Source organism: Amphiura filiformis, chromosome 17 (genome assembly GCF_039555335.1).
Source record: "Amphiura filiformis chromosome 17, Afil_fr2py, whole genome shotgun sequence".
In the NCBI taxonomy this organism is placed as follows: domain Eukaryota; kingdom Metazoa; phylum Echinodermata; class Ophiuroidea; order Amphilepidida; family Amphiuridae; genus Amphiura; species Amphiura filiformis.
Genome location: NC_092644.1, coordinates 48,465,907 through 48,491,853, shown reverse-complemented (window position 1 = coordinate 48,491,853; position 25,947 = coordinate 48,465,907). Strand labels below are relative to the sequence as shown.

General features: G+C 36.8%; 1 protein-coding gene across 3 annotated transcripts; it reads left to right on the top strand.

The window, feature by feature from the left end:
* The first annotated feature begins 262 nt into the window (after nt 1–262).
* Nucleotides 263–24,940, top strand: LOC140137896 (protein zer-1 homolog). 3 transcript variants are annotated; one of them, XM_072159700.1, is made up of 14 exons: nt 263–357; nt 6,228–6,962; nt 8,321–8,461; nt 9,158–9,407; nt 11,790–11,933; nt 12,786–12,844; nt 13,316–13,378; nt 13,979–14,249; nt 15,144–15,234; nt 15,885–15,955; nt 16,466–16,575; nt 17,618–17,806; nt 18,529–18,626; nt 19,341–24,940. In XM_072159700.1, exons 2-14 carry the CDS (start codon nt 6,274–6,276, stop codon nt 19,496–19,498), a joined length of 2,334 nt encoding a protein of 777 aa, XP_072015801.1. In that variant the 5' UTR covers nt 263–357; nt 6,228–6,273; the 3' UTR covers nt 19,499–24,940. The 3 variants fall into 3 exon arrangements, with proteins under 3 accessions (XP_072015801.1, XP_072015802.1, XP_072015803.1); XM_072159701.1 differs by having other exon boundaries at nt 271–350; XM_072159702.1 differs by lacking the exon at nt 263–357 and adding an exon at nt 3,967–4,135.
* The last annotated feature ends 1,007 nt before the right edge of the window (nt 24,941–25,947 follow it).

Here is a 25,947-nt window from a genome sequence, read left to right as displayed (position 1 = left end):
TTGAAAATTAGCGAGAAAAGCACTAAAAAACGCGTTTCACAGCGAGAAATTGCGTATTCTATTTGAGCTTACAATCATGCTACAATGATCTCCGTGACGGAACGGTTATGATTGATCGTATTGATTGGCATTGGTCGCATGCACACTTCGGCAACGTAACACAGTGAGTCAATTGGGGCGAACTGGTCGTGGTATGTATTGTGTATTGGGTGAACCTTTTTGGGGCGAATGTGTTTTGGGGTGAGACGTCTCGCATTCATTTCATGTACTCGATGGGGATTTTTTGTAGCTTTTGCTACGTGTGTGGAGTGGACTTGTATTTTTCTGCATCTGCATGCCGATTCAGATTTGTAAGAGGTAGTATCATTCATGTGTTTGTTGACATTGTACTGACACCACCGTCCGACCGTGTGAATCGGTAGTAATTTACCTGTTTACCTGTCGTCTTGCATGTCTTGGTCCGGGCACTCTTTTGGAAGGCTTATTATAAAGCCTTATAACGCCCATCGATCCAATTTCATCATTACTTGACTACAATAGAGAGAAATTAATTTAGTTACTCGAGAACTCGAACTCTAGCTTCGAATTTGCACACGAGCGATAGTTACGCATTCGAGGACTTCTTCTTCTTATACTCTTCAACGTTCCACAAGGAAAGAGGGTGTGAGTGCGCCAGTAAATGCTATTTAGTCTCTGATATTGTTGTTTGTGTCTAGCTTCCTGAAGAATTCAGATGAGCTTTTCTTGAATTGGGTTACTTCTTCGATTGGTTGGAGATCTGGTGGTAATAAGTAACAATCAACGATGGTGCGTGGTACAAATGAGTTCTTAAAAGCTGTTTGTTCTTGAGTGATATGGAATGTAGGTATTTGAGTTTGCTCGTCTTGTGAAGCGACTGGCCGGGCGCAGGTAGTCCGACACTAGTAGGGCCAGGTGGCCCCCTATGCTATGGCTTTGTGTAGCACGTTGCCTTGTGATCTTTCTCCTAGTACTTAACATGTCCCAATCCAGCGATCTTTTCAGACCTGAAGCACTAGTGGTTTGTTGGTAATCATTGCACACCATGCGGGCTGCTCTTCTCTGGATTTTACCAATCTCATGTATATATGTTCATTTGTATACGGGTCCCACACACTGGCACAATATTCCACTGTCGGTCTGACAAGTGCGGTGTAGGCTGTTGCTTTTGTTTCCTTATTACATGAACTCAGGTTTCTTCTAATGAAACCAAGTGTTTTGTTTGCAGAAGCGGTAACCTTTGATATATGTGTGTCGGTGTCCCATTTAAGGTCTTGTGATATCTCCACACCAAGATATGAGGGAGAGGTTGCTTCAACAAGACTGGAATTTCCCAAGTTATAATTTGTCATTCGATGTTAGACCGAGTAATTTGCTACATGTATGCTATGGCTATGCCTGTTTTTTTCGGTCGGACAGCAGTGCAATTTTTGAAAAGGGGTATAATCCTTCTTGTCTTCCATGAGCAACCGCGTCATATCGGGTATAATCTTCCTTCCAGGAGCAACCACTGTGCATGATTGACGGGCTATTCCATTGTTCGTAATAGGGTAGTGTATTTTAGCGGGGCAATGATGGATGGTGCACGCGCGGTTGCACGATGTACAAGGTATATATAGACTTTCGGCAAGACTTGGCATGTGGTTGTTGGTGTAGGGGTGTGTAGGCAGTGTTCGATTTACCTGGATTCGCATCGCAAAATGCGAGTCATTTTTTACAAACTGCTACTCAACTACACAGACCAGTAGCAAAAAATGCGATCCCAAAAAATTGGGGAAAAATGCCTACTTGCGATCGTGAACCACGCTGATATACCATCATTTGCAAGTTGCCATTTGTCGAAAAAAAAAATGTTTCCATAAATTCTATTTCCAAGAAAATAATCCACAAAAATATGACCCAAAAGTCCCTAAATCGTGATGTTTACGCCATTAAACTAAATACAGTATCCTCCCTTGTATGCAAATTTTTGTTGTGTTACAAACTTCCATGTATTACCAGATAACTAAAAACGTGCATATTAATTTTATGACGTCATAGAAGTAGCACTGTTTATATGGTGTATAGTTCAGTGGTGAGATGGAAATATCGTGTGTCCTTGGTGACAATCTTCCAAAATTATACAAGATTTTTAGGATTTCATAGATTCCTCACATTATTTTAATGCTTCAGCTAATAAATTAGTGAGTTTCCTCTACTAAAAAATGTAGGACTTCTCTTGATTACTGAAGGAAAATTTGCGTTTAGAAAGGGCACACGATAATCAGCTTAGGAAGTTTAGGTGCCGAATTTTGAACCACATTCGGTCTGCAACACTGCAGTTGCATAACATTTTTTTAAGCATTGAGTACTAGGATTGAGTAATCTGTGAGAAGATAAGAAAATACAAAAAAATCGATAAAATATGATGAAAACAAACTGCTACTCAAAATTTTGGAATTGCTACTCAAATCTGAAAGTGAGTAGCAATTTTTGCTACACAAAAAAATAGATGAAAATCGAACACTGAGTGTAGGTGTGTGCGACTGTGTGTTGGGGGGGGTCGGGTTGTCTGAGATGTTAGGGATTATTTAATAATAGTTTTTAATATTGGAAGAACGTTTTAAACTTTAATTTAAGGCATCATATACGATTTTATACTATTTTAGATTTTCAATTAATAACAAAATAATAAAATAGCATTTAAAAATTATGCCTATTTAAACTATTATACAGGAAAGGGTTATATAGGCTTTAACATGACATATTAGTTGATTTCATATGAATGAAAGGGTATTCGAACCAATCAATCACTAAGATTAATATTCAGCCGCAAATGAAAATTCATAAATTTGACACAGCCTTTTATAAAAAATTAACATAGGCCTATGTCAATTTCCTGCAGTGAAAACGTATAATGTCGGTAATATATTATGTTAATTTCTGTTAAGAAATGTACATGTCAGTTTCTCTATTTATGACAGCGATCGTACGCCATGGAAACAATTAAAAAATGGCACACTTTCCGATAAAAATTTGGGAAACAAATTAATTTAAACAAAAATAAATAAAAACAATCTTTCTTAAAAACCAAATTTTCATGAAATTGAGTGCCATCAATAAACCAAAATGCATCCCGAATCTATCGCACATCCCTGTAGTAGGCCTAGCCCCCCTGTTGCCCTAAATTAGATGTGTAAAATATATTTCCGCCACAAGGTTTTTTTTACCTGTAGACAAGCTCACCCCTACAGTCGCAATAGTTCTAGCCCAGATAGCTTTTAACTCACGCCTACTAATAACGTACTTTCACCAAGTGATGGCGCTATAAGGTTTACCACGGAAGCTGTTTGGTTTACCGTGGAAGAAGATTATACCCCATATGCAATTTTTTGCACCAGAGCCTAGGTTATTTATTCTGTTAATGTTGAAATTTGGATGTAAGTTATTTCGATGAGTCAACTGTCATGACTGTATCTTTTGAGCAAGATGTGCCTATTTTGGACAGTCTAAAATTTTGCTGAAGTGTAATTTTGGCAACATTTTTGACAAAATTGTGCCTGTCGTGATCGGCTGTGTTTACTGTTTACTTCTGAACTTCCATTGCTTTACACGGTGTCATGCTTCAGCGAATCCGACTAGATTTTGAATCCAATGGTCTCTAGCCTAGAATGTGAAGCTATCGGTGAGCAAATTCTTGGCCAGACTTCTCGAGCAATAATTTAGTAAACCACTGTCTACTCGTAGCCCGAGGTACTCACACCTCCGTCACTACAATTTCCACTGGCCTTCTTCGTACGAAGATCTGAGGCTCCTGAGCCTATCTGGTCCAGGGTACACAGTTATCAAATTTTATTAACAAAATATCACTTCTTACCGTTCCTCACGTGAAGATAAGACTTAAACAAAACATATTTGGTGCATGGGTGAAAATTTTGGGTACATTTGAAAACTGTAAAAGGACCAAAATTTTGACCATAGCGATCGTCACCATAACAAAAATTAATGTCTCATAGAGGTAACACGGTGGCCATGGTGGCAAAGAAATTTCATTCTGTGAAATGCAGATTTAATGAAGAAAAGAGATGCAGGAAGTCTTCATAGTGTTATTTTAAAGGATTATCATAAAACTGAACACGTGAGTATTTAAAAATGAATGCAGGGTGAACCTTTGAAACTGGGACATGAGTTCACGGTTCGGCTGCCTCCGTGTGCCCCGCTTTTTGCAATACTATGGAAGTCATGGCCCTATGGCGAGGAAGGAACCAATAGGGCTAGTCTACTCGCATAAGAAAGTCCGTACTATGACTTTAAAACATGATAAATGTACAGTATAACCTGTCCTACACCAAAACCCGGGACTAAAACCTGATCTTGTTATGACAGTTTGATTGATAAGGTTGTGTGCAGAATCTTGTTAGCTCAAATTTGATACACTCTAAATTCACACTAATCATAGAGATTGATACAAGTATGATGAATCTTGGTGCATTTGATTTGTAAAAGTTGCAAATTAAAAACGGACCACATAGTCCGAATAATCAGGCCCAGAAAAATTTATTCATAAAACTGACATGATCGTGTTCTGGGTCTGAACTGTTTGCACTCAAAATCTTGCTGGCAAACTGGACAATAGAAGCACATGCTTAGTACCACTTCACAGCTTTTTAATCCCTATTCATATTGGGCGAATCACTCTATATCTTGGGCTGTTCTTCTGATACTTGAGTGTTTGGACAACCGGAACGGTTTTGACAGGTCTTTTGTCTACCTCTCTGTTTTGTAAACAGACAAGGATGTCAAAATTGTCATTTTTGTCCCCACTTAAGGGGCAGGCATTTTCTTCGGAAGGGGGTGTGTCCCAAATATACTGGGGGGGGGCATAAATATTTGGAAAAAAATAGAGGGAGGGGTCATAAAACTTTTGATGACCAAAATGTAGGGAGTCACAAGATGACCACAGATGTTTATTTTATTCAAAAGACTTGATTTCAATACAATTTTAGCCTGTTTAGGGGTAAAGGTGTATCGGTGGTGGGGGTCATAAAATGTTTTTTTTTCAATTTTATTGACGCCAACTTTTTGTAAATTTGAGATCTTAAATCCCAGCCTATTCACCAAGGTCCTTCAGTAAACATTATTAACTTAGGTCCTAAAAAGTTTTCTCCCCCACTCTCTCTCTCTCTCTTATATATTTGTTAACATATTATTATCTAACTATCTATTGTATTCTCTGTATTAGTTATTCTAAATAAACAAACTTTTTCACCAGGTTCTACCATTGGAAATAATTAGTTATTCTTTCTTTATCTTCCAAACATTTATGCTCCTATTATTAAGACCAGTCATTCTGGTGCCGGTTACACAGAAATACAAGACCTTCCTCTCCTCTCACTCTTGACTCCCCCATGCCAAATCGTAACAGTGGGGACATGGCCAAAAATTGGGTCCTCAGAACGCGCTAACCATACGTGCTCGCATTATTTTTATGCCACTAGTCGATAGAGTACCCCCTCTATTTGACATGTGCCACTCTCAGGTCTCTCACCCCCGATATATGCTTCCTTAAGAAAGTGAGATACCAAAATATTCTCACTCAAACCAGCAGACTTCATGTAGTGCTTGTGACCCCCCCATTATGGGGTTATTTTTTTGGGTCCCTACTTTTTAAAAACTCTCCTGCCACCATACCCTACACCCCCTTCTCTCTCTCTCCACGCAAAACGACAAGACACATGGGGACCCCATACCTACTAGTACCCACTCTGTAAAACAGTGTCTCACTTTTCTGGCCTACCGTACTTGAGGGGACATGGCCATGTCCCCACTTTGTAATTTTTGTCCCCACTTATACAGTGAAAATCCATTTGATGTCCCCACAATTACGATTATACAAGACCACTCCCTCTCTCTCTCTCACTCTCACTTCCCCCTCTCACCCACACTCTCTCTGCTCCGCAACGTTTGCAAATTTTATCAGTACGGCCAATGACTGATAAAAGTAAACATGAATGGAATCAAAATTCTTTCACTTTAATGCAATTCTTTTGTATTGCATGTCATGATGTCAATATGATGATTACCACATCCCCACTAGGAAGCTGGACATTTCATTCCCACTGAAAGCATTACTCTACTGCACTGTAGCTCTGCACTGCACTATTATGCCTAAATGCTTTGATGCTAATGTAGAAAATCTAATTCAATATTGTTTCTTGATATCTATCTAGGTCTATTGTAAAGAACTGTGGTGGACAACCTTAATCAACCTTCACAATGGCAGGAGGTGATTTGGAAGAGGACAGTCCCTGCCCACTCACAGATACTGTTATCAATTATTGCATCTCCAATGTCAGTACCTTCTGTGATGTGGACTCAGATGGCAAACCTGTCAGAATCAGAGATGATGCTTATCTTCCAAGCATCATATGTGACCGTATGGTGAGCACCTTGAGCAAGCAAGGAGCGGCAAACGATGACATGGTACGTGTGTTTTGCGATCCATCCAAGACCAAGTTGCAGAGAGTCAACTTAAGTCAATCACCAATCACAAATGAGAGCATACATAACTTGTCCAATCACAAACTAGTAGAACTCGATGTCTCCAATTGCGCCCTCCTCACGGAAGACTGTCTGCGAGATATTTTGACCCAGAAAAACTTACAAGTTCTGAACATTAGCGGATGCAGTCGCGTGCTACAGAAATACGGATTTCCTCTGTTTGACTTTCCGCTCCAGAAACTACGCTCACTAAACATAGGTTTCATAGAACTAAGTGCGACTCAGCTTCATTTGCTGCTGCAGCATCTTCCCAGACTGACGTCGGTGGATTTATCAAAAGTCATCAAGAATGGAGACCTGGCTTGTTTAAATATTGTCAAGGATACCTTGAAGTCTTTGGTGATACATGACTGTGTTTTAGTGGCTGCTAGTTTGGAATACATATATCAGTTGTCAGCATTAAGGTAAATTTAAAAGGGGGCACTTGAAACTTACACTATCCTATGATCAGCTCTTTAATGCTCTGCGTGGTAGTCATAGGCTTTAACATAAAACGTCAAAGTTTTGAGATATTTTCTCAAAATGTCAAGAGCTATCTTAAGAATCACTGAATAAATACTGGGCTTGTTTGTACTCATTTTAATGCATTTTTCATGCTGATTCCCAATATGGTCCTAAAAATGTGCAAATTTACAGTATCAGAGCACATTATTTAAAGCTATTTTCATGACTATCTTCATTGCTATTTTGTTTTTAATTTCACTTGTGCAATTAAAACAGACATGATAAAACATCTTTTTTGCAGCTGTTTAATTTAAAATTCCATTTAAACTCATTAAAACTCATTAGTCTCATTAGTCAATGTACATTGACGCCATAAACATTCAAGTAATTAATATTGGATGCAAAAAAAACAACATGTTGGTAATGTGGTACTACTGCCTTGAAAAATTGCTATGCAACGTTTGGGAATTGCTCAACAAAGCAAATGTTGCATAGCAATTTTTGCTATCCAAAAATAATGAGTTGAGGCGAACTCTGCATGGAAAGAGTTAATAGGTGAGAATTATTTGGTTTAGTTACTGCCTTTGTATAGTCACGCAATTGGCAAAGTGTAGTTCCCACAGGTTCTGATCCCAGTTGTTTGTACGGCATTGTTACGAGTCCTGCCTATTATGAGCTGATCATCGTATACAAGTGCAATTTTTTACATGGAGTGGTACATGTACATACCTAAATATGCAATTCCTGCCAGAGGGGTGATGTTGGGGGTGGGGTGGGGGGTTATGAAGCATCTGTAACAGGTCAGGAGATTAACAGTTTTAGATCAGTGTAAGCGATCTAAATGTTAGGCATGGTAAATATTTAATAGGCATTAACTTTTTTGAAATTGCATGTCAACTGACTAGTGTCAAAAAAGTTATACAGCTCAGTTTGTGTTGGTGTTTACTGAGATGAATTATGTGTTAAGTTTTGCAGTACTTTATCCGTAGCTATTAATTTAAATTTAAGTTTTATTAGTTTTGTTAAATTATATACCATACAAACTTGTGAACTGTTATGTGAATAGTTTAGACAACTGGGAACCTTCCAGAAACTTAAATCACATTTGTATTGCTACATGTATATTGTTTTGGCATTTTGTATTGTACAAATGTATATACTTCTTAATTGTGCTTTGATCCTGTGTTTGTATATTGTGTGTTATATTTAGGTTATATTGTAAGTATGTATACCTGTATGTATTCATCTGCTCTGTGGAAATGCCAACAATATGAATCAAGTCTGTTTACATGTACATGTGACTTGATTTCTTGTGCAGGCATTTAGACATCTCTGTGAATGACCAGGAGAAACTACCACTAACCAATGAAATACTGAAACAGATGGTGAAAAGCCTACCATGTCTCAGCTCACTAGATATATCAGGAAATACTATGGTATATGATGACGATGAAGAAGAGTGAGTACCCATATCTGGTGGTAAGATGCACTGATGCCATGTCCAGGATCAGTATTTTGTTATATATATTGTGAGAATTCAAATATGTGTAATTCCCCTGGACAAGTTACTTACTGCTTTTTGTTTTGATCTACTCCTACTCGGAGAGCTGATCCTGGTTGTGATGGTTTATTCTATAATTTATACGTTGATCAGGGTTCTGCATCCCTAAATGATGCTATATGGTTTGTAAGATGCGATTGGTTGACCAAAGAATATAGTTTAGTCTTGTTGAGACATTTAAAGGCTTTCATACTCATTCACCAAGTTAAATCTCTTCTTATTTTCAACCTCAGACCCAAAAAACTCTGACTCTGCAGTCACATTCAAAGTGCCTCATTAAAAGAAAAAAACAACCCAAGCTGGCAAATGTGCCTTTTCAACTGTGGGGTTACGCCTCTGGAACAAGTTGCCCACCACCGTCCGAGGTCAAGAAAAAATATCACATTCACCACCTTCAAGAACTTCCTTAAGACCTACCTATTTTGCACTGTGTAGCTCTTTCTTTTCTTGTCATTTTCTCTTTTGCCTAATTTGTAAAAGGCACCTTTATAAGTCTCATTGTTTATTGTTTATAATGGTCAGCAGCAATGTGTAATGTGCAATACAGTAATTACACTATATAATTATTAATATGAGTCTTTTTTTCTTCTTCAGTCAACCTGATAGTGGATTCAGACCTAAGAAAGGTAAACATTCAGACAAGAAGCAACGCAAAGTAGAGAGGATGCAGGTAGATAAATCATTTGGTGACAGGAAAGATGAGGATGATACAGAAACATCACCCATCAATGAGCATGGAGTCAGGTCCAGCCTGGAAGGGTTAAGAGGACTCACTGCACCATTACAATTCCTAGGTTTATTGGGTATGGAGGAGTGTGAACTAGAATATCTACCAGCTGTCAGGGTAAGTAGCTATGTGGAATAATCTGAGACGAATATACCTAAAAGAGATAGGAAGCAATGCACTTTTACCATCATCCACTGTGTCATATGTCTTGAGTGGCATCATAATACAAATACCTCAATCAATTTCTTAAATTAAATTGTCACACTTATATATTGTGCAATCACTAAAAGAACATGCCCCGGAACATGCTCAGTACATGCAGTAGGTTTAATCAGAAGATTTAAAAACTCTTCTTGGTGTTTACACTGTCAAGGTATAGAGGTTAATACTAAATTAGACACTTTCAACGCTAAATGAATCGTATAGACACTCCTTAACATATAATGATGAACACATCAAATCATTTGGGTATATATTGTTTGTAGAAAATAAACACCCTGTTTTTGGACGAAACACCCTAATGTTTAAAGTTATATAGACGTTTAGTTCATAAACAGTGTGTTTAATCTTTTTTAATGAAATTTGTATGCAACTTTGCTGAATTTTATACAATTTGCCGAGAACTTATGCACCTTTGCCTCACTTAAGGGTAGACGTGTTGGTCGAAGCAACCTAAAAATCGATTTTCATTATCTAGATCAATATATTATTATTAACACCTTGATGTTTTGCAAAAGTTCATTCTACAAATGGTATACTCTGCAAACTTGCTTAATTTATTGTTGTTAATTAGTTATGTACGTTTTACAAAAGTGTTGTTGTTTCAGCCCTCTTTAAAACGTAACTCAAGAACCGCAGCACCTTTAAAAGTATATCAGTCATATTTGAATTCTTCTACACGCTCGCTATGAATTGAGCAATGCAGTTTTTGCTATAGCTCACTACCATTCGTAGTATGCTTTGAACTACCAAATCACAACAGTTTAAAATAATTAATAACCTTAAGTTGCATAAATCTTATCACATTTTGTGAATTTAACGCCACTGTGCGACATTTTAAGAGGTGGTAGGGATATGCGTGCATTTCAAGAAACATGTAATACAGAATTTTGTATGCGTTTTTCATTTTCTTAATTAACATTTTTTTTAATAATACCGTTTAACTTGATATCAGAAAACCAGAGTTGTCAAAAAATGATAATTCAATTAAATGGATTGACATTTTAAATGAAAACATACCGTTCTAATTTAGATTATTATTACATTTTACAGAAATTTATTTCGTCAATTGCAGGCACCTGTTGGCATCCTGTGCATTTTGCAGAGTTTGTATTCGTTTGTGCATTCTGATTAACATAATGCCATAAACTTAATGACATTAGTGAACCATGGTGTATACTTTCATGGTAATTAAAAATAATGACAAGTCAATTAAATGAATTTACATTTACCCTTCTAAATAACTCAAACCAATTTCTTCTCTGATTAACACTTTATAAAACATAATACTGTTAACCGAACATTAGTGAACCAGGCGTATACATGTACTTTCAACAAGTGGATTGACATTTTATATGAAATATACCAAGAAACAACAAGTTGTCCTTACAATGATAGTACATCAACATTTGGAAAAATTATAAATGAATTATGCTATTAAATTTGAAGTGTACCACAAGGGTAAATTATTTGACCCCTATTATTTATATTATATATAAATGATAATAAATACATCAAAGAAGTTCCCATTTATTTTCTCTGCTGATTACACAAATTATATTCAATTTTGAGAAAGGTTTTTTTAACACAAGTCTCCACATACATAGTGACAGTCAGTGAGAAAATTTCACTGACCTCTCAGGATTTGAACCTGGGACCTTCGGATGACTGGACCGATGCTCGACCAACTGAGCTAATGAGTCAGATGGAGAAGAACAGTGATATGTACTTAAATTGTATGTAGCTGGGATGAAAAGTCGTCCATCATATAAAAATGTTGACCTTTTGGATTGAAGATATACATTTTTTCACCCAAAAAAAATCAAAATTATTTAATATCAGAAGGATATTCCTCGTATTCAGAATGCAATTTTGGTATGTCTGATGTGCTTTCAGGTCCCACAAGGTTGCACACGTTCACAGTCACGTTGCTCTCCGAGCCCTAACATCAAAAATGAGTCAATAAAATGTGTGATTTTAACGCATGATTTTTAAAAATTTACAAAACTCAAGGGAGGCAACCCCTTCCCCATAACCTCATCTCCGCTGGCTGATCTTTTAGATTTTATGTTTGCTAACGTGCAGTGACCCTTTTCTCCTAAAATAGCCCTTGGTGTGTGTATGCCAGCATTTTGAGCAAATACTAATGATTTGAATATGCACCCAGTAAAATGAAAGAATTTTGAAAATAAAGCAAGTGTATTTTTAAACACCACTTAACATTGAATATAAAAAAACCAATATTGTAATCTCTGTTATATGTTATTTTGTTTGATACAGGTAACTGGTCTTGCAAATGAAGAACAAATCTTAAACGTAATAGATGTTTACCATCAGAGGCGAGATTTTCTCCTCAAAGGACTGAATGCTTACTTTGATTTGTTGAGAGTTATTGAATGCTTCAAACCTGTCTGGGCTACAAAGGTACGTATTAAGCCAGGGATTTTCAGGCGGGCTCGCGGGTACCCGCCCGAGATTACATTACCCGTTATTTTTTTTTTGGTTTTGTAGTGTCCCAGGACCTAGACCTAAATGCTAGGATCATTCATAGTTGACCTAAAAAAATTGCATGATTGTTTGTGTTTTTAATATGAAAATTGATAATTTGTATTCATGTCATACTCTATTAATGATATCAAAATGCATTCAAATTCAATGCATTTTGATATCATTAATAGAGTATGACATGAAAACAAATGATCAATTTTCATATTAAAAACACAAAACATCATGCAAATTTTTTTAGGTCCAGGATACTAAAAACCGAAAAAAAAAAAAAAAAGTTTTTTTTTGATTTTGATTTTATTTGTTGCAATTTCAGGTACTCGGTTACCCGCCCGAAAAATGCGCTGGGTACCCGGGCACATGATTACCCGAAAATCACACCCTTAGTACGTATACATTTATTTACTGATCAAATTTTGTGAAGCTACACCAAAATAGATTAGAAAGGAGAATCTGGAGAGTTACCCCCTGGTATAATGGATCCTTCAGCCACAGAGCAATAATTGAGGTGTTTGATTTGATGCTGACGAGACATGGAACAATTTTTATGATTCTTTTTAAGCTCCTAGGTATATTACGGTATATGTGATAGCTATGCAGCTATGTCACTCCAAAGTGCTTCAAGTTAAGTCTAGTCTGGGAGTATCTTTTGCAAACAGCAATTAGTTTTAAATGAATTCCAAGCTAACCACACATCTCAGAAATGGTTCTGATAATTATAATATAACCCTACTAATGCTGTAATATCTGATATTATTTTGATTGTTTCAGGTTATTTTGGTTGCTATGAAGAGATATCCCAAAGACAACCAGGTCCAGATATCAGGAAGGTGAGTCTTTCTGTCTCTGGAGAGTAACAAAGGAAAGAGCAGATAAGATCATAATGCAAGTTTAGATGTAAAGAAGTTCAAATCATGTTTACCATGATGTCATAGTTCATTCTGTAACTGGCAAATTGGCCATAGAATTAAGTAGTTACATAATTCTTTGTTTCATCTGGCAAAACAAGATAATATTTTTTAATTCCAAAAAAAAAATTAGTTTTGTAATTTTCTGAAATCAGTAGTAGGTCGATCATGCTTAGTTGCAGATCTTCGAATAACGATTACGATTGCAACACAATTACACTATACATTACTCAAGTTTTAATCCAAGTCTAGCATTGTCTGCCCATTGTACATCGGAGAGATAAGCGACTTGACTTCTTTTGCACTTGTAACGAGTGGCCTGTCCTATAGTATATTAGTACTCCAGAATCCTTGTTCTAATTCAATATTTCTGCCTTTGTTTCCTTCCCATAGTGCATCACTGTATCACTTAACAAGAGGCTTGTACAAGAAGCACATGTCAATTCATCTCAAACAGTAAGTTCATATTCTTGTTCTCTTTTAGCTTTCTTCACATGAATCATTGTGGGTGTCAAGTAGCCATGTGATAGTAGTTAACAAATTAACTGTAGAATAGTGGTCAAGACCCCCTTATTATGATACTAAACCTTGTGATAAGCCCTACATCAAAATCTTTTTAGTCCTGTGGGGTATAGAAAGTGGGCTATAGAAATGCTAGGCATGATCTGTATATGCGTATCTCAAGTAGGCTGTAGTTGAGTTAGGAGGTGTGCCATGGGTCAAAGGTCAAATAGGGTTAATAGCTGCAAACCTTGCCAACTTGTTATAAATGCTGTATAAATATCCCTGTATTTGTAAATTATGAGAGTGAGGTAGTGGAATAAATAGGCTGGGTGTGTAAAGTGTCGGTCATATTTAATATGGGGAAGGGAATGTGCTGTAATGCCTATACAATTATTTAGTATAATCAGCCATGCATAAATATATGAGATTTATTGATTTGATTTGTGAGTAAAACTTGCATTGATCAGGATAGAAATTGTGTGTCTAGCATTTATGCTTTAATCACTAACTAATAATTAATTGTGCATTTTTGTGTGTATTCATTCTCTATAGGCAAATCATCATAGTTCTTCTCACAGCAATTGAGAACATCACAGAGAGTGTAACACTCTTGAGGAACTGTGGTTTAACACTCTTCAACTTCAGCATACCTGGAGACTTCCAATTCCAGTTTGAGAGAGTTGTCAAGAATCTAGTCAAACTGGCTCTGACTGAGGACAGAGACGGGTTGCTGCAGAGGATTTATGTGCATATGTGTAATTCAATTGTTTGCCATGTTGAAGGTGATCAGAAGAAGTTGGTGGGCAAACTTGGTATTGTTAGGGTGAGTATGTAGGGGTGTGTTTGTGTGGGGGTGGGGGATTTATGTGCATATGTGTAATTTGATTGTGTGTCATGTTGAAAGTGATCAGAAGTTGGTGGGCAAACTTGGTACTTTTAAGTCTTAGAGTTAAAACTCTTATCACAAACATTTCTTAGGACCTTTCCTGGGTTTTGGGTAGGGGTGTGACACTAAAAATTTGAAAGTGAACCCATCAATATACATTTTCAAGAAATTTGGAAAAAAGTTTTTGGCCAAATTTAACACAAATTGTTTTAGGTGTTACAACTATCCCCCCAAATTTTGGGAAATTTCAAAACATTTGGCTACAGCAAGGCAAAATTGGACTATTTTCTGAAAACAACTGAGAAAAGAACCTATCCAAATACTAAAATTTGTCTAGAAAAAGGCTGAAAATGCTATCCATGTTTGCGGCATGACCCGGTATGGTCATTTGTACTGAGTACACTCCCCCCCCCCGGACCTTTAGATGTGTCTTTGGAAGTAACCTACTATAGAAAGTTTAACATATTGTACACTCACAATCATTGGGCTATACCAGTTGAAATCCATACACCCCTTATGGAAGACATGACCTTAATCTCTCACACAGTGTAGTGTTCAACTGGTGTCACCCATTCAGGTAACCCCATTGGAAATTCACACTCCCTGTGTGGAAGATTATGGTTAAGTCTTCCATAAGGTGTGTATGTATTTCAACTGGAATACCCCATTCTGAGGACATTATTTGATAACACATCATACAATATTATGTTGTTGTTGTATTTTTATGCGCTGTGGTCTAAACAAAATGGCGCAATATAAAAGCCCAGTGTATGTATGTATGTATGCATGTAACACATCACCTTATATATTCTTGTGTTTCATTTCTTACAGTGTATGTTACAACTCATAAGTGATAGGCTAGAAAAAGAAGTGTGTGATGAAGTCTTAGAGACAGCTTGGAGTACACTCTGGAATGTCACAGGTAAGGACAGCCCAAATCAGTGTACCTGTGCAAAGGGGAGACACCTTCTCTGTGTCCGCTAGTCAGAAGAATCACCATCCTGGGGGGAAATTTTGCAGAATATAATGTCATTTTCTATTCAGTTTGAATTTGGTTAGGGCCTTAGTCAGGTGGATGTAGACTTTGGCCTTGGGACTAGTGAAATGCTGCGATCTGGTACAAATTTAAAAGTGGCAGTTGAGGTTATACAGCCCTTTGACTGCTTCTTGATGTATTCCAAGAAAGGTGAAGCATTTGTGACCCGATCTGATCCACTCGGGCTAAAGTCAGAAATGTTGAAAATTGAGTTACTTACATTACTAACTTGCTTGCTCAGTACCTATACTTTCTGATGTTGAATCCCCAGGTTTCTTGAATACTTGGTTGCAAAGTTATGAACCTTTATATGTCCATTTTCTTATGTTTTTTTTATTGTTTTTACTCCTTTCTGCTTGCCTATATCTCATTTTCATTATTGCTTGATTGCCTGACTTTAGCCTGATTGGATCAGATCTGGTCACATTTGTTCAAAATGAGCCCCCTGGGGGAATGTTATTATTTTATATGGATTAATTTACTTTCCATATATCCACATATCATAAGTGGCATTAACTTTTTTTTTTGCATTTTAGATGAAACTTCTGAAAACTGTGAAATGTTCTTGGATGGCAATGGAATGAACTACTTTCTCCAGTGTAGATCTGTAAGTACAATAGATTGATTAATTGATTGGGCAAATGTTTGATTGATTGGGCCAATGTTTTAAGGAAGCGAAATATCTTCATCATTCATATTCACTGAGGTACTTTATAGAGGCAAATTTTGCAATATTGTTTGCAATTTTGCAGGTCAGTAATTGGTCATCAGTCAATAGCTGCAACAAATTATACAACTATATTTTTGGTTGGTGTTATGTTGTTTCAAGTAATTCATTTTCAAACTTTCAGAGGTGGGAAAAGTATGGTGGAATAATCTGTAGTTATTTGGGAATGATGTGTGTGATTTATGAAAAAAAATGTTTAGGCTGCATTTGAAATGAAACATATAGATAAGTTAGGTGTTTGCAACCTTATGGGGAATGCAACCCAATATTATTGAAAGTTACACCACTCACAACCCCATTTGGGATTGTGATTGCAGGAGTCTTCAGTACACATTCATTCCTTTAAATCTTTTTAAGATGCTAATATATTTGTCTTTAACTTGTTTTCAGACATTTCAAGAAAATCCAGAACTTCTAAGGAACATGATGGGTTTGATAGGCAACGTGGCTGAAGTCCAACGTCTCAGACCACAGTTACTTGCTCACGCAGATGTCTTTATGTAAGTCAGCCAAATTTTTGCCACTTTTGATTTATTTGTCACCCATTCCCCCCACTAGGGCTATGTCCAGGGGTGTGATTTTTCCGGATTTCCGGATTTTTGGGATTAAGAAAAAAAAAAATCCGGATTTTCAAAAAAAAAAAAAAAATTTATTATTTTTTTATTTTTTTATTTTTTATTTTTTCCCGCTTTTGGAGTGGCCCTGGACCAAGAGCTAAATGCTTAACAGAGATGTCACATTTCCAGAATTTTCTGTTCCGGATATGAGAAAATCTCCAATTTTAAAATGAAAATTCCTTAGAACCCTGACTGGATGATTTATAGACACACTGTACTGTGCAAAAATGGTGATGCAATTTTTCATGTGTATGTGAATGATGTGATACTGGAAGTATGTATTCACAGATAATAAATGTTTTTATACTATAAAGTGAAGTATTTTAACAGTTTCTCATTTTTGCATTTTACCCCATGAAATTGCATCTCCAGTGGTGCTCAAGTGTGTAAAACCCTCTGGCTTGGGGGGCTTCCCCCCTCACCCCACCGGCGCGTTGCCCTGGACCCACCAGGGGCCCTTAAGCGGCCCCTGGACCCCCGCCGCAACAGGCGAGAGCTCCGCTCGCTTCGCTCGCTCCGCTTCGCAATTTCTTTGCCTTGGGTTTTTTTTCAAAAAGCACCAATCACACCCCTGTATGTCATGGTGATGTGCTTATGTCATCTCCTTTCATTGTCCACAGTGGTTTACTCTCCAATAGGGGGCTAAGCAGGGTCTTTTCCAGCTGTGGGAGGGGATAGACTGCAAAGAAGAACAAAATTATAATCTTACATCAGCCCTCAGTAGACCTCATTCCCCTCCAAATGGGACAAAATTTTAATGACTGGACTCTTAGCTCATAAAAGAGCAGACTTGTTACACTCTGTATGATACAAGGATGGCTAGAAGTAAGCTATAACTCTTTCTTTTCCTCCCTTCGCTTCCCCATCCCAGATCACATCATGATCATATGCTTATGTTGTTTTATATCTGTATATCTCGCCACAGTGATTTACTCTCAGATAGAAGTGATGGTATAGAAGTGAGCTACAATGCCGCTGGTACGCTATCACACATCCTATCAGATGGTCCTGAGGCATGGACGATAGACAGACCTACTAGGGGAGAAGTACTGCTTGCTATCATCAAAGCCATTGACTCATGGACAATGGATACCAAGAGGAATATCAACTACAGGTTGGTTGCATGGAATCATTGTGGAAGCTAAATGAGGATAATGTCAACAAAGTTGTTTTTGGAGTTTCAAGCTGTTTTCGCGAGGTGCTCATTAGCGCCAATCCAGCTTGAAATGTGGGTGGGGGACAACTGGCCAAATATTGCCAGAAAGGAACAAAAAATGGGTAATTTCCTCCCCCAGATTGACGTCCATGGAGATCCTGCATGTGAAGTAGTTACCCACAATCATGACTCAGTGCTCAACTCTTTTCAACAAAAGTATATTAATATACAGGTTTATTCCACAGAAAATATAAAATGTGATCTGCAAATGTAGACTGCATTACGGTATGGGACACTGTATGTATACTAAAATGCAGCAAACCTTTTACGAGCGCGACTACCGTGATGTTGCAAATTCGGCGCTAACAATGCGTACGGCGCACAGTTCATTCATAAATTTCATCTCAGCAACAACATATCGCCTTAGCAGCCAATCAGAGACAAGTGCGTGCAGCATGATATATACTGCTGATGTATCCTTACAATACTGCGCTCGTCAAAGGTTTTCTGCATTTTAGTATAGTTTGAATCCTTTGTTTGAAGTCAGTTGATAAACCCTTATTGTATTGTTTATATACCCAAAATGCTTTCAGCTATAACTGTGCTTTCTTAAGTCATATTATGATGACATGTACATCAATTTAAAGCTCATACAAACATTTATATTCTGTCAATTACAGATCATTTGAGCCAATACTACGCCTTCTTCCAGTGTATCATACTCCTGAAGTGCAATATTGGGCAGTGTGGGCTCTAGCCAACCTCTGCACTGTCTTGCGTAAGTAGTCTGATTCTTCTCTTTGCCAATATTTTGTTGAGGGGAGGGCAGGGACAGAATTCAAACAATTTATAAAATGAAAGCTGTTACAAACACTGTATGTGTCAGGAAGAGAAACACAAATTATAATACTTGTAACTGTTTAAAAAATGCATTTTGAAGTAATATTTAACTGTGGTTTCATAGAATTTACTTATAAAATTAAGGAAGAAGTTGTGAGAGCATTAATTCCATCCTTGTGATCAAGTCATGGGTTTGAGGTTCATGATTCTGTAGTGTTGTTAGGCCATGCCCTAAACACCTACTTTCTCTCCATCCATATTTTGAAGTTCACAGAATCTTGGTGCACAAAATACATTATAAATAAATACAATTTAAATACATTTTTTGCATTGCTGTCAATAATTATTGTTTTGAATTAATTCATCTCCTATACTAAAGTTAATGATCAAAAAGATAAATAAATTAGCAAAATAGATCCAGTTGGTAAGAAATGATTGGTTGATGCATTCATGTGTCAAATGTCATCACTCAGAAGTTGAGATTTCTTCAAGTGATGTTGTTTGTGCCTCAGGGATTTGTATTGATTTATCTCCTCAATGCTTTGAAAAAGGAAGTAAACAGAAAAACGATTGAGTATAAATTCAACTTAATGAGCACTACTCTGCCATTACAGTACATTATCTTTCCCATTTATTCTTATTATACCATCAGCTAATAAATACTGCAATCTGCTAGAGAAGGAAGGTGGACTGGACAGACTGAAGGCAATGAGGGATAACCCACGTACATCAGAGGAAGTGAAACGCCTCATCAAAGTCACATTGGATCTGGCAATTGGCAAGAAGATGAGGGATGTTCTTGATGTATAGGCATGGATTTGGACTGAAATAATGCTTGGCAGCAACATAGTAGCTGGAGTGAAATGTGGGGTAATTAACAGTGTTTGATTGACCTGGTGTTGCATCGCAAAATGCTCCTCGTTTATGATTAATTACGACAAAATTCTATAAATGCATAGCATAAGAATGTGTTGTAAATCCGGCCTCCTGGTAGTAAACCATGCTTAAGAAAATTTAGCTTTGGAAATATTTTACCTAAAAATATGCACTATTTCATTTATATTTAGTAAATTTGACAGATCTATGAATATTAAAACATTGCTTAAGGTGATACTACACCCCTTTATAAATTTGTGACACTTTGGTAAAAAAAGTTATGTATATTATAGGGGTAAGGACTCCAGTTACTACACTGGAATTTCAGTGACTCATGACAAGCGGTATGTTATTTATGATAAGAAAAGAGGTACCGCTAGAACATACCTCATTTCTCAACATACATAATGAACCACTTGTCTTGAATCACTGAAATTTCAGTGAAGTAATTGGATTCCTTGCCCCTATAATATACATAACTTTTATTACCAGTGTGTAGTTATTTTTGAGAAAAAGGCAAAATTAGTCACAAAATTTATCAGGGGGTGTAGTACCCCCTTAACAACAAAAATAGGCCTATGTCAGTTTGTGATATGATCTGATCCACTTGGTGTAGGGACTTGGTGCCCCTTGTCATTATGGGGGCCCAATGAAAAAATGTTTTAAAATGATATTGTCAACTTGCACAGCCTGGTGAAGGCCTGGTGAACAGATTGCAACGTTACTGAAAATCATTAGTGAGTCCAGAATTTTGATTTACATTTTGTCCATGTTCTACTATTGGATAAAAATGAACATGAATGTTTTAACAAAATTCTGTGTTCCTACCAACCAGGATTAACCAAGCTTGGATTGACTGGGCTTGTCCTATGTCTGGTTTAAGTTCAAGGATATAGCCATGTATTTTTTGCATTGATTATGTTTGAATGCAAGTCAGTGTAAGATAGGTCATTGTATTCCTTGTATATAATGTGTGTGCAGCTACTAGCTAGACACATGTGATTGCTTCAATACCAATTTATTATGGCATGGTGTTCATTTTGTGAATTCTGAGCAAAAAGATTTTTCATTAAAAAAAACCCAAAACCACATTATTTTATATGTAATATCACAATCTATGTAATATTGCTGTAATTATATGGTATTCAATATATACAGTTATTAAAGTTTGTTATTGTTGCCTAGGCAGTGGTAGGTCTTGGATTGTGGTAGAGTTCTGGTGCTACTGATGATGCTCATGCAAAAACAAATGTACAGCAATGACACTTTTCATTGAAAGTTCCTCAACGGGTATCAAACTTAACCATTTAAGTCCTAGGGTATCAGCTGCAAATCAAATTACTGCGTACCTAATACCTATAGATTTATATCTTCTGCTCTTCTCCAGCGTACCACTGTGGCTCAGTTGGTTAGAGCGTTGGGCTAGTATTACTAAGGTGGTCGGTTTTAATCCGGCGCTGGCTGTGCTAGGGAAAGATTGAAATTTATTCATGTATGTACATGTACACTACTCAAAAAAATTAAAGGATCACACTTATTTATTAGCATTTTGCAAAAACAGCATTAACATTGTAAATCAGATAAGTGTCATTTCATTCAGTTATGTTGAGGCACTAGTGAATACTGAAGTCCCATAGCACTGAAAAATACAGAAAAAAAGAAAATGCAAAATTGTGATTGCAAGATTTTGAGCCTTTAAATATTTTTAGTAATGTAGGTACTGGTAAATGATATCAAGAATTCTAATTTCTTCTGGATGTCACAAAAAGGTACATGATTGATTTCCCCTCTCCACATTGGGTGCTGCACAGGTGTAATTATTGTTTTCATTTCTTAGGTTAACTATCAGCACCCATTATAGTGTACCCCAGTAATGCACTTGGTGTTTTAATGACTCTGCAGTAAAAACTATTTTTATCAACAAGCCATGCTGATAGCAACCCACAAGCTTCTCAGTTGTTTTCTAGGGGCATATGTGATCAAAACTCTTTTTGAGTATGATTGTCATATCAATTTGAATCGTTTACCATGGTAAATCTGCCATTTTTGTCATCACCTATCAATCAATTTTGAATCATACAATCTGTGCATGCTTATTGCACCTATATATGACCGATTTACAGGATTTGTGTTTTTGAACCCTCTCTTGAACCATCTCATAGATCAAGCACAAGCATATATCACATGTACTAAATGAAAGGCACTGTATATTATGGCATTGTGCTTCTCGAGCAAAGTTTGGCTATCCAGTTTTTGTATGATTCATGTGCAGTAGAAGCAGAGTTGGTAGATTGCAATCCATTATCATAATGCTTGTCAATCCATCTGAAACTACAGTATACCTTTCAGTTGAATGAACACACAGTACACCAGGCAAAAAAAACCAATCAATAGACGTTATCGGAATTACCAACCAATCAGGAGTGAGTTGCATTCACTTCTGTGTCCCACTGTGTTCATTTCATTGAAATTCTTTTTTATACTATTGCACTTTGATCATGTTATTACATACTGATGTGTTATAAATTATAGTATGTACTATGTAATGTATGTATGTACTATGAAATCTGATACACAGTGTCATCGCCCCGATATCTTCATGGCAGAAATCGCCATGATGGTAGATCGAATTCACTTGTTCTTCAACAGCCATTAATGGCCTTTTGTTCCGACCTGTTTAATAGTTTTGAGACGCATAATGGGCCAAGGGACATCCAACTAAGGGTATTGACAATAGCCTGGTGACTGACCTCTGTAGATGTCGGAGCCTGGTATGTCATCTCATTTAGACTGCAGTGGTCTACACTGTACTATAGTACTGTGTTATGTTCCATGACCGAGTGTTTTCTAATGAGGGCAGCTGTCATTTTTTTTTGTTCTGCACATTTAGAATCTGAATTTTTGACAGGTTTTGATTACAAAACGCACGGTTGTTTGAATATATGTGTTGAAAGATTATGCTCGCTGACGACTATCATGTTCTTTCAACACATATGTGACGTGTCATGTCAAAAGGAGACACTTTTGGGCAGGATCGTAAATGTAGAAATAGCCACAAATCTGACCGGGGTGATTTTTTCACAGTTTGGGTTTGTTGCGAATTTGTGATGTTATTAATGTTAAAAATATTGTCTGATAGTTTCAGACCGGAATATAATTGGCATCTTGTATTTTTTGAGACATTTTTCAAGGTAATTCCTGTTCTCAACATTGTCAATAATATTTTTAAAAGGCCGATATCTCAATTTCCAATTTTTTAATATCATAACTTACAAACTAAATATCTTCTCTTAGGAATGTCCGATTTCATTGGGGAAAACGGCGTTCTGGAGCAAAATATCTCTATATTTAAGATATGTAAAAACCTCAAAATTGATAACCTGCCCAAAAGTGTCTCCTTTTGACATGACACGTCACATTTATTCATGTGCAAGCCTTACAATTGGCTTCTTTAGAAACCAACAATTACGGGAGATATTCATTATTTTCTATCCCGGTATCCTAGGATTTATTGTCTGAATATTAAATTGTGTATAGCAGATACATGTGTATTGATCCCGGGTATTGATTTAGTTTCCCTGCCAGTACAAAATAATTATTTCCCAGGCGTTATTGCTGTGTGATATGGGGTGACTAGCCAAACCTGGCTATAAAAACAGTTTGGTATGTAAGGATACATATTTCTTGTTGCTTGCTGATTATTTTATAGTTATTAATAAAAAAGGTTTGAATACAAGTTTCTACATACATAAATGATAGTCAGTGAACAACTGCACTGACGATGCAGGATGTGAATCATGCACTCTCGGATCACCGGACCGATGCTCTACCAATTGAGCTAATAAGTCTGATGGAGAAGAACAGGATGTTATTATCTACAGGTCTCGCGCCATAACTTGATGGGGAATACAATTCTGTCATCAAGAAAATTCCTAAGAAATTTGATAGAATGTCAACAACCACTGGCAAAACCACCTTGTCAAAGGTCAATGAGTTTTTCCCCCAGATCATCAGACGGCCAGAAGATGCACCTATAAAGTGCGATATAGCCTCTCAAAATAAAAACTAGAGTCCAGTTGATTGGTTTTATGATTTCAATTAAATATAGGCTGTCAGTTCAATACAATTATAATTATTGTTGTTATTCACAAAGCTAAATTAAAAAGCTAACATATAGATAACACACAAGTTCAAAGTTTATATCAACGAAAATACCAAATATTATATAACTTGTACAAAGATTCTTTGATTGGTCAATAAATATTGACCCATTGAGTGATCCCAGCAAAGTGTAAAAAAAGTTAAAATTGTGTATAAATTGCCTAAAAGTGAAGGATAAGTTTTAAAAATTGTCATTAGGTATTTTTGAAATGATAAATTTGGCAAAATTGAAGCACGCCGATCCGAGAGTGTTTAATGTTCATCTAGACCATGCGCAGATGCATTTCGGATGGGAAAGAGACCATATATACTGTGTTCAACCGATAAGTGACAACAAATATTCAGTGTTTTTTACTGCGGGTATCATATGAAGTCCCAACTTTATACACTTGCATAAAGTCAAATAAGCATTCACCAGTCACACATGCAAAGCACACTTGGTGTACTTGGTGTATACATGTGCTGTGCCCATCTGCATACATGGCATTCTGTATCAATCCATGATGTTTTTGAGTCTTGCCACTTAAGGTGAACAAAGTTAATGTGTGCATAGTGTTAACTTTTGCTTCCAGAAGAAATCCATACACCCCTTATGGAAGACATGACTTTAACCCTCATCTACCAAAGGGGGACAGCCCTCGTCTACCAATGGGGGACAACCCTCGTCTACCAAAGGGGGACAACCCTTGTCTACCAAAGGGGGGACAACCCTCATCTACCAAAGGAGGACAACCCTCCAGATTTTTTTCCCAGCACACTAAAACATGAAAATTGATGTGTGTTACTTCCAAAGTAAACTTGCAAGATATTATTATGTTATTGTTCTGGTGAATTATAATACAAAATGAAGTGAAAGAGAAGAGAATATCCAAGGGTTATATAAAACAAATATTGAATATTTTTATTCATACAATGGAAAAAATATTTTCATTTGGAGAATTTTGAGCTGTTACATCAACTTGGTTGCACCTCATTGAATGAAACGGTACATAATTATTTGACCTCATGAAAATATTCTTACCACTGTACTCATAAGCATTCAATATTTGTATGATATTTGTATGTTACTGGATGATTGATTTTAAGTGTAAATTTGTTATAATCACATTTATCCATAGAGTATATCTTATTGTCATAGGCGCTTAAGGCTATGGCATGGCTTTTGAATCCTGCAATTTTGGAAGCGCAAAATAAAGATAATATAATTATCAAATGACGTTGTTATTGTGACATTGTATTTGATTTGAGACTTCAAAGTTTGTGAAAGTAAGCTGACTAACTGATACCTGTATTTTTTCTAAGTAATCATATTCTGGTATCTCTGTTATACCTGTTGGTAGAACATATGCGAGTAGAAGATGATAAGTTAGACCTACATGGTTATCAAAATGATTGGTCCCCATCAGCTTTGCTATCAAATGAAACGCCTGCTTCTTCCATGTTCAACATTAGACCATCGAGATATCTCGATGATTAGACCCTCTTGAAACGACTACTATAAAATGTTTTATGGCCTTTTGTAACAAAAATCTACAAATACAAATGTTCAAAGACTTTTGTCTGACACAGCGTTTACTATAGGCCTATTGGTCTAACGGCACGCATCCAACACTTTACTTGGAAAACCACTTTTACAAATACGGTGGATGTTTCACTGCATTTTGATGTGTCATTCTTGGCTATGCTCACTGTGATGGGTACCAATCATTTGTTTCAATTTGTCAGAATTTTTGGAGAAACCCTTCTCTTCATCAGTTGGTGATTCTGACCGAGTCTCTTTCAAAGGGGGAAACTATTCTTTGGTTCACCTCAATTTTGGTAGTGATGTACGTTCATATTTGCAGCAAAGTTATCACGCAGACCGTACATGCACCCCTACAAGGGTGGTTGGCACCCTTGTGGCGCAAACTGCAAAAAAGGCATTGATGTCACTAGCGAACTTGAAGTGATCAACGTATACAACCTCATGAAGTATAATAGTCCCAAGGAAGCTATCTTCATCAACAAAGATCACCAACCCCAGCCTAAACAAGGATGAGGCTAATGGGGATTACTACTTGTTTTCCGAACTTGAGGGTTAAATCGCATTGAGTTCATTTTGAGATAATGGCAAGGAGGTTGTTATGTCCATGTAGTTTGAATGCAAGGAGGTGGTTTTGTCCATGCAGTTTCACTGCTCTACAACATTATTTAACCAGAAAATTTCCACAGAGGGTGTAGAT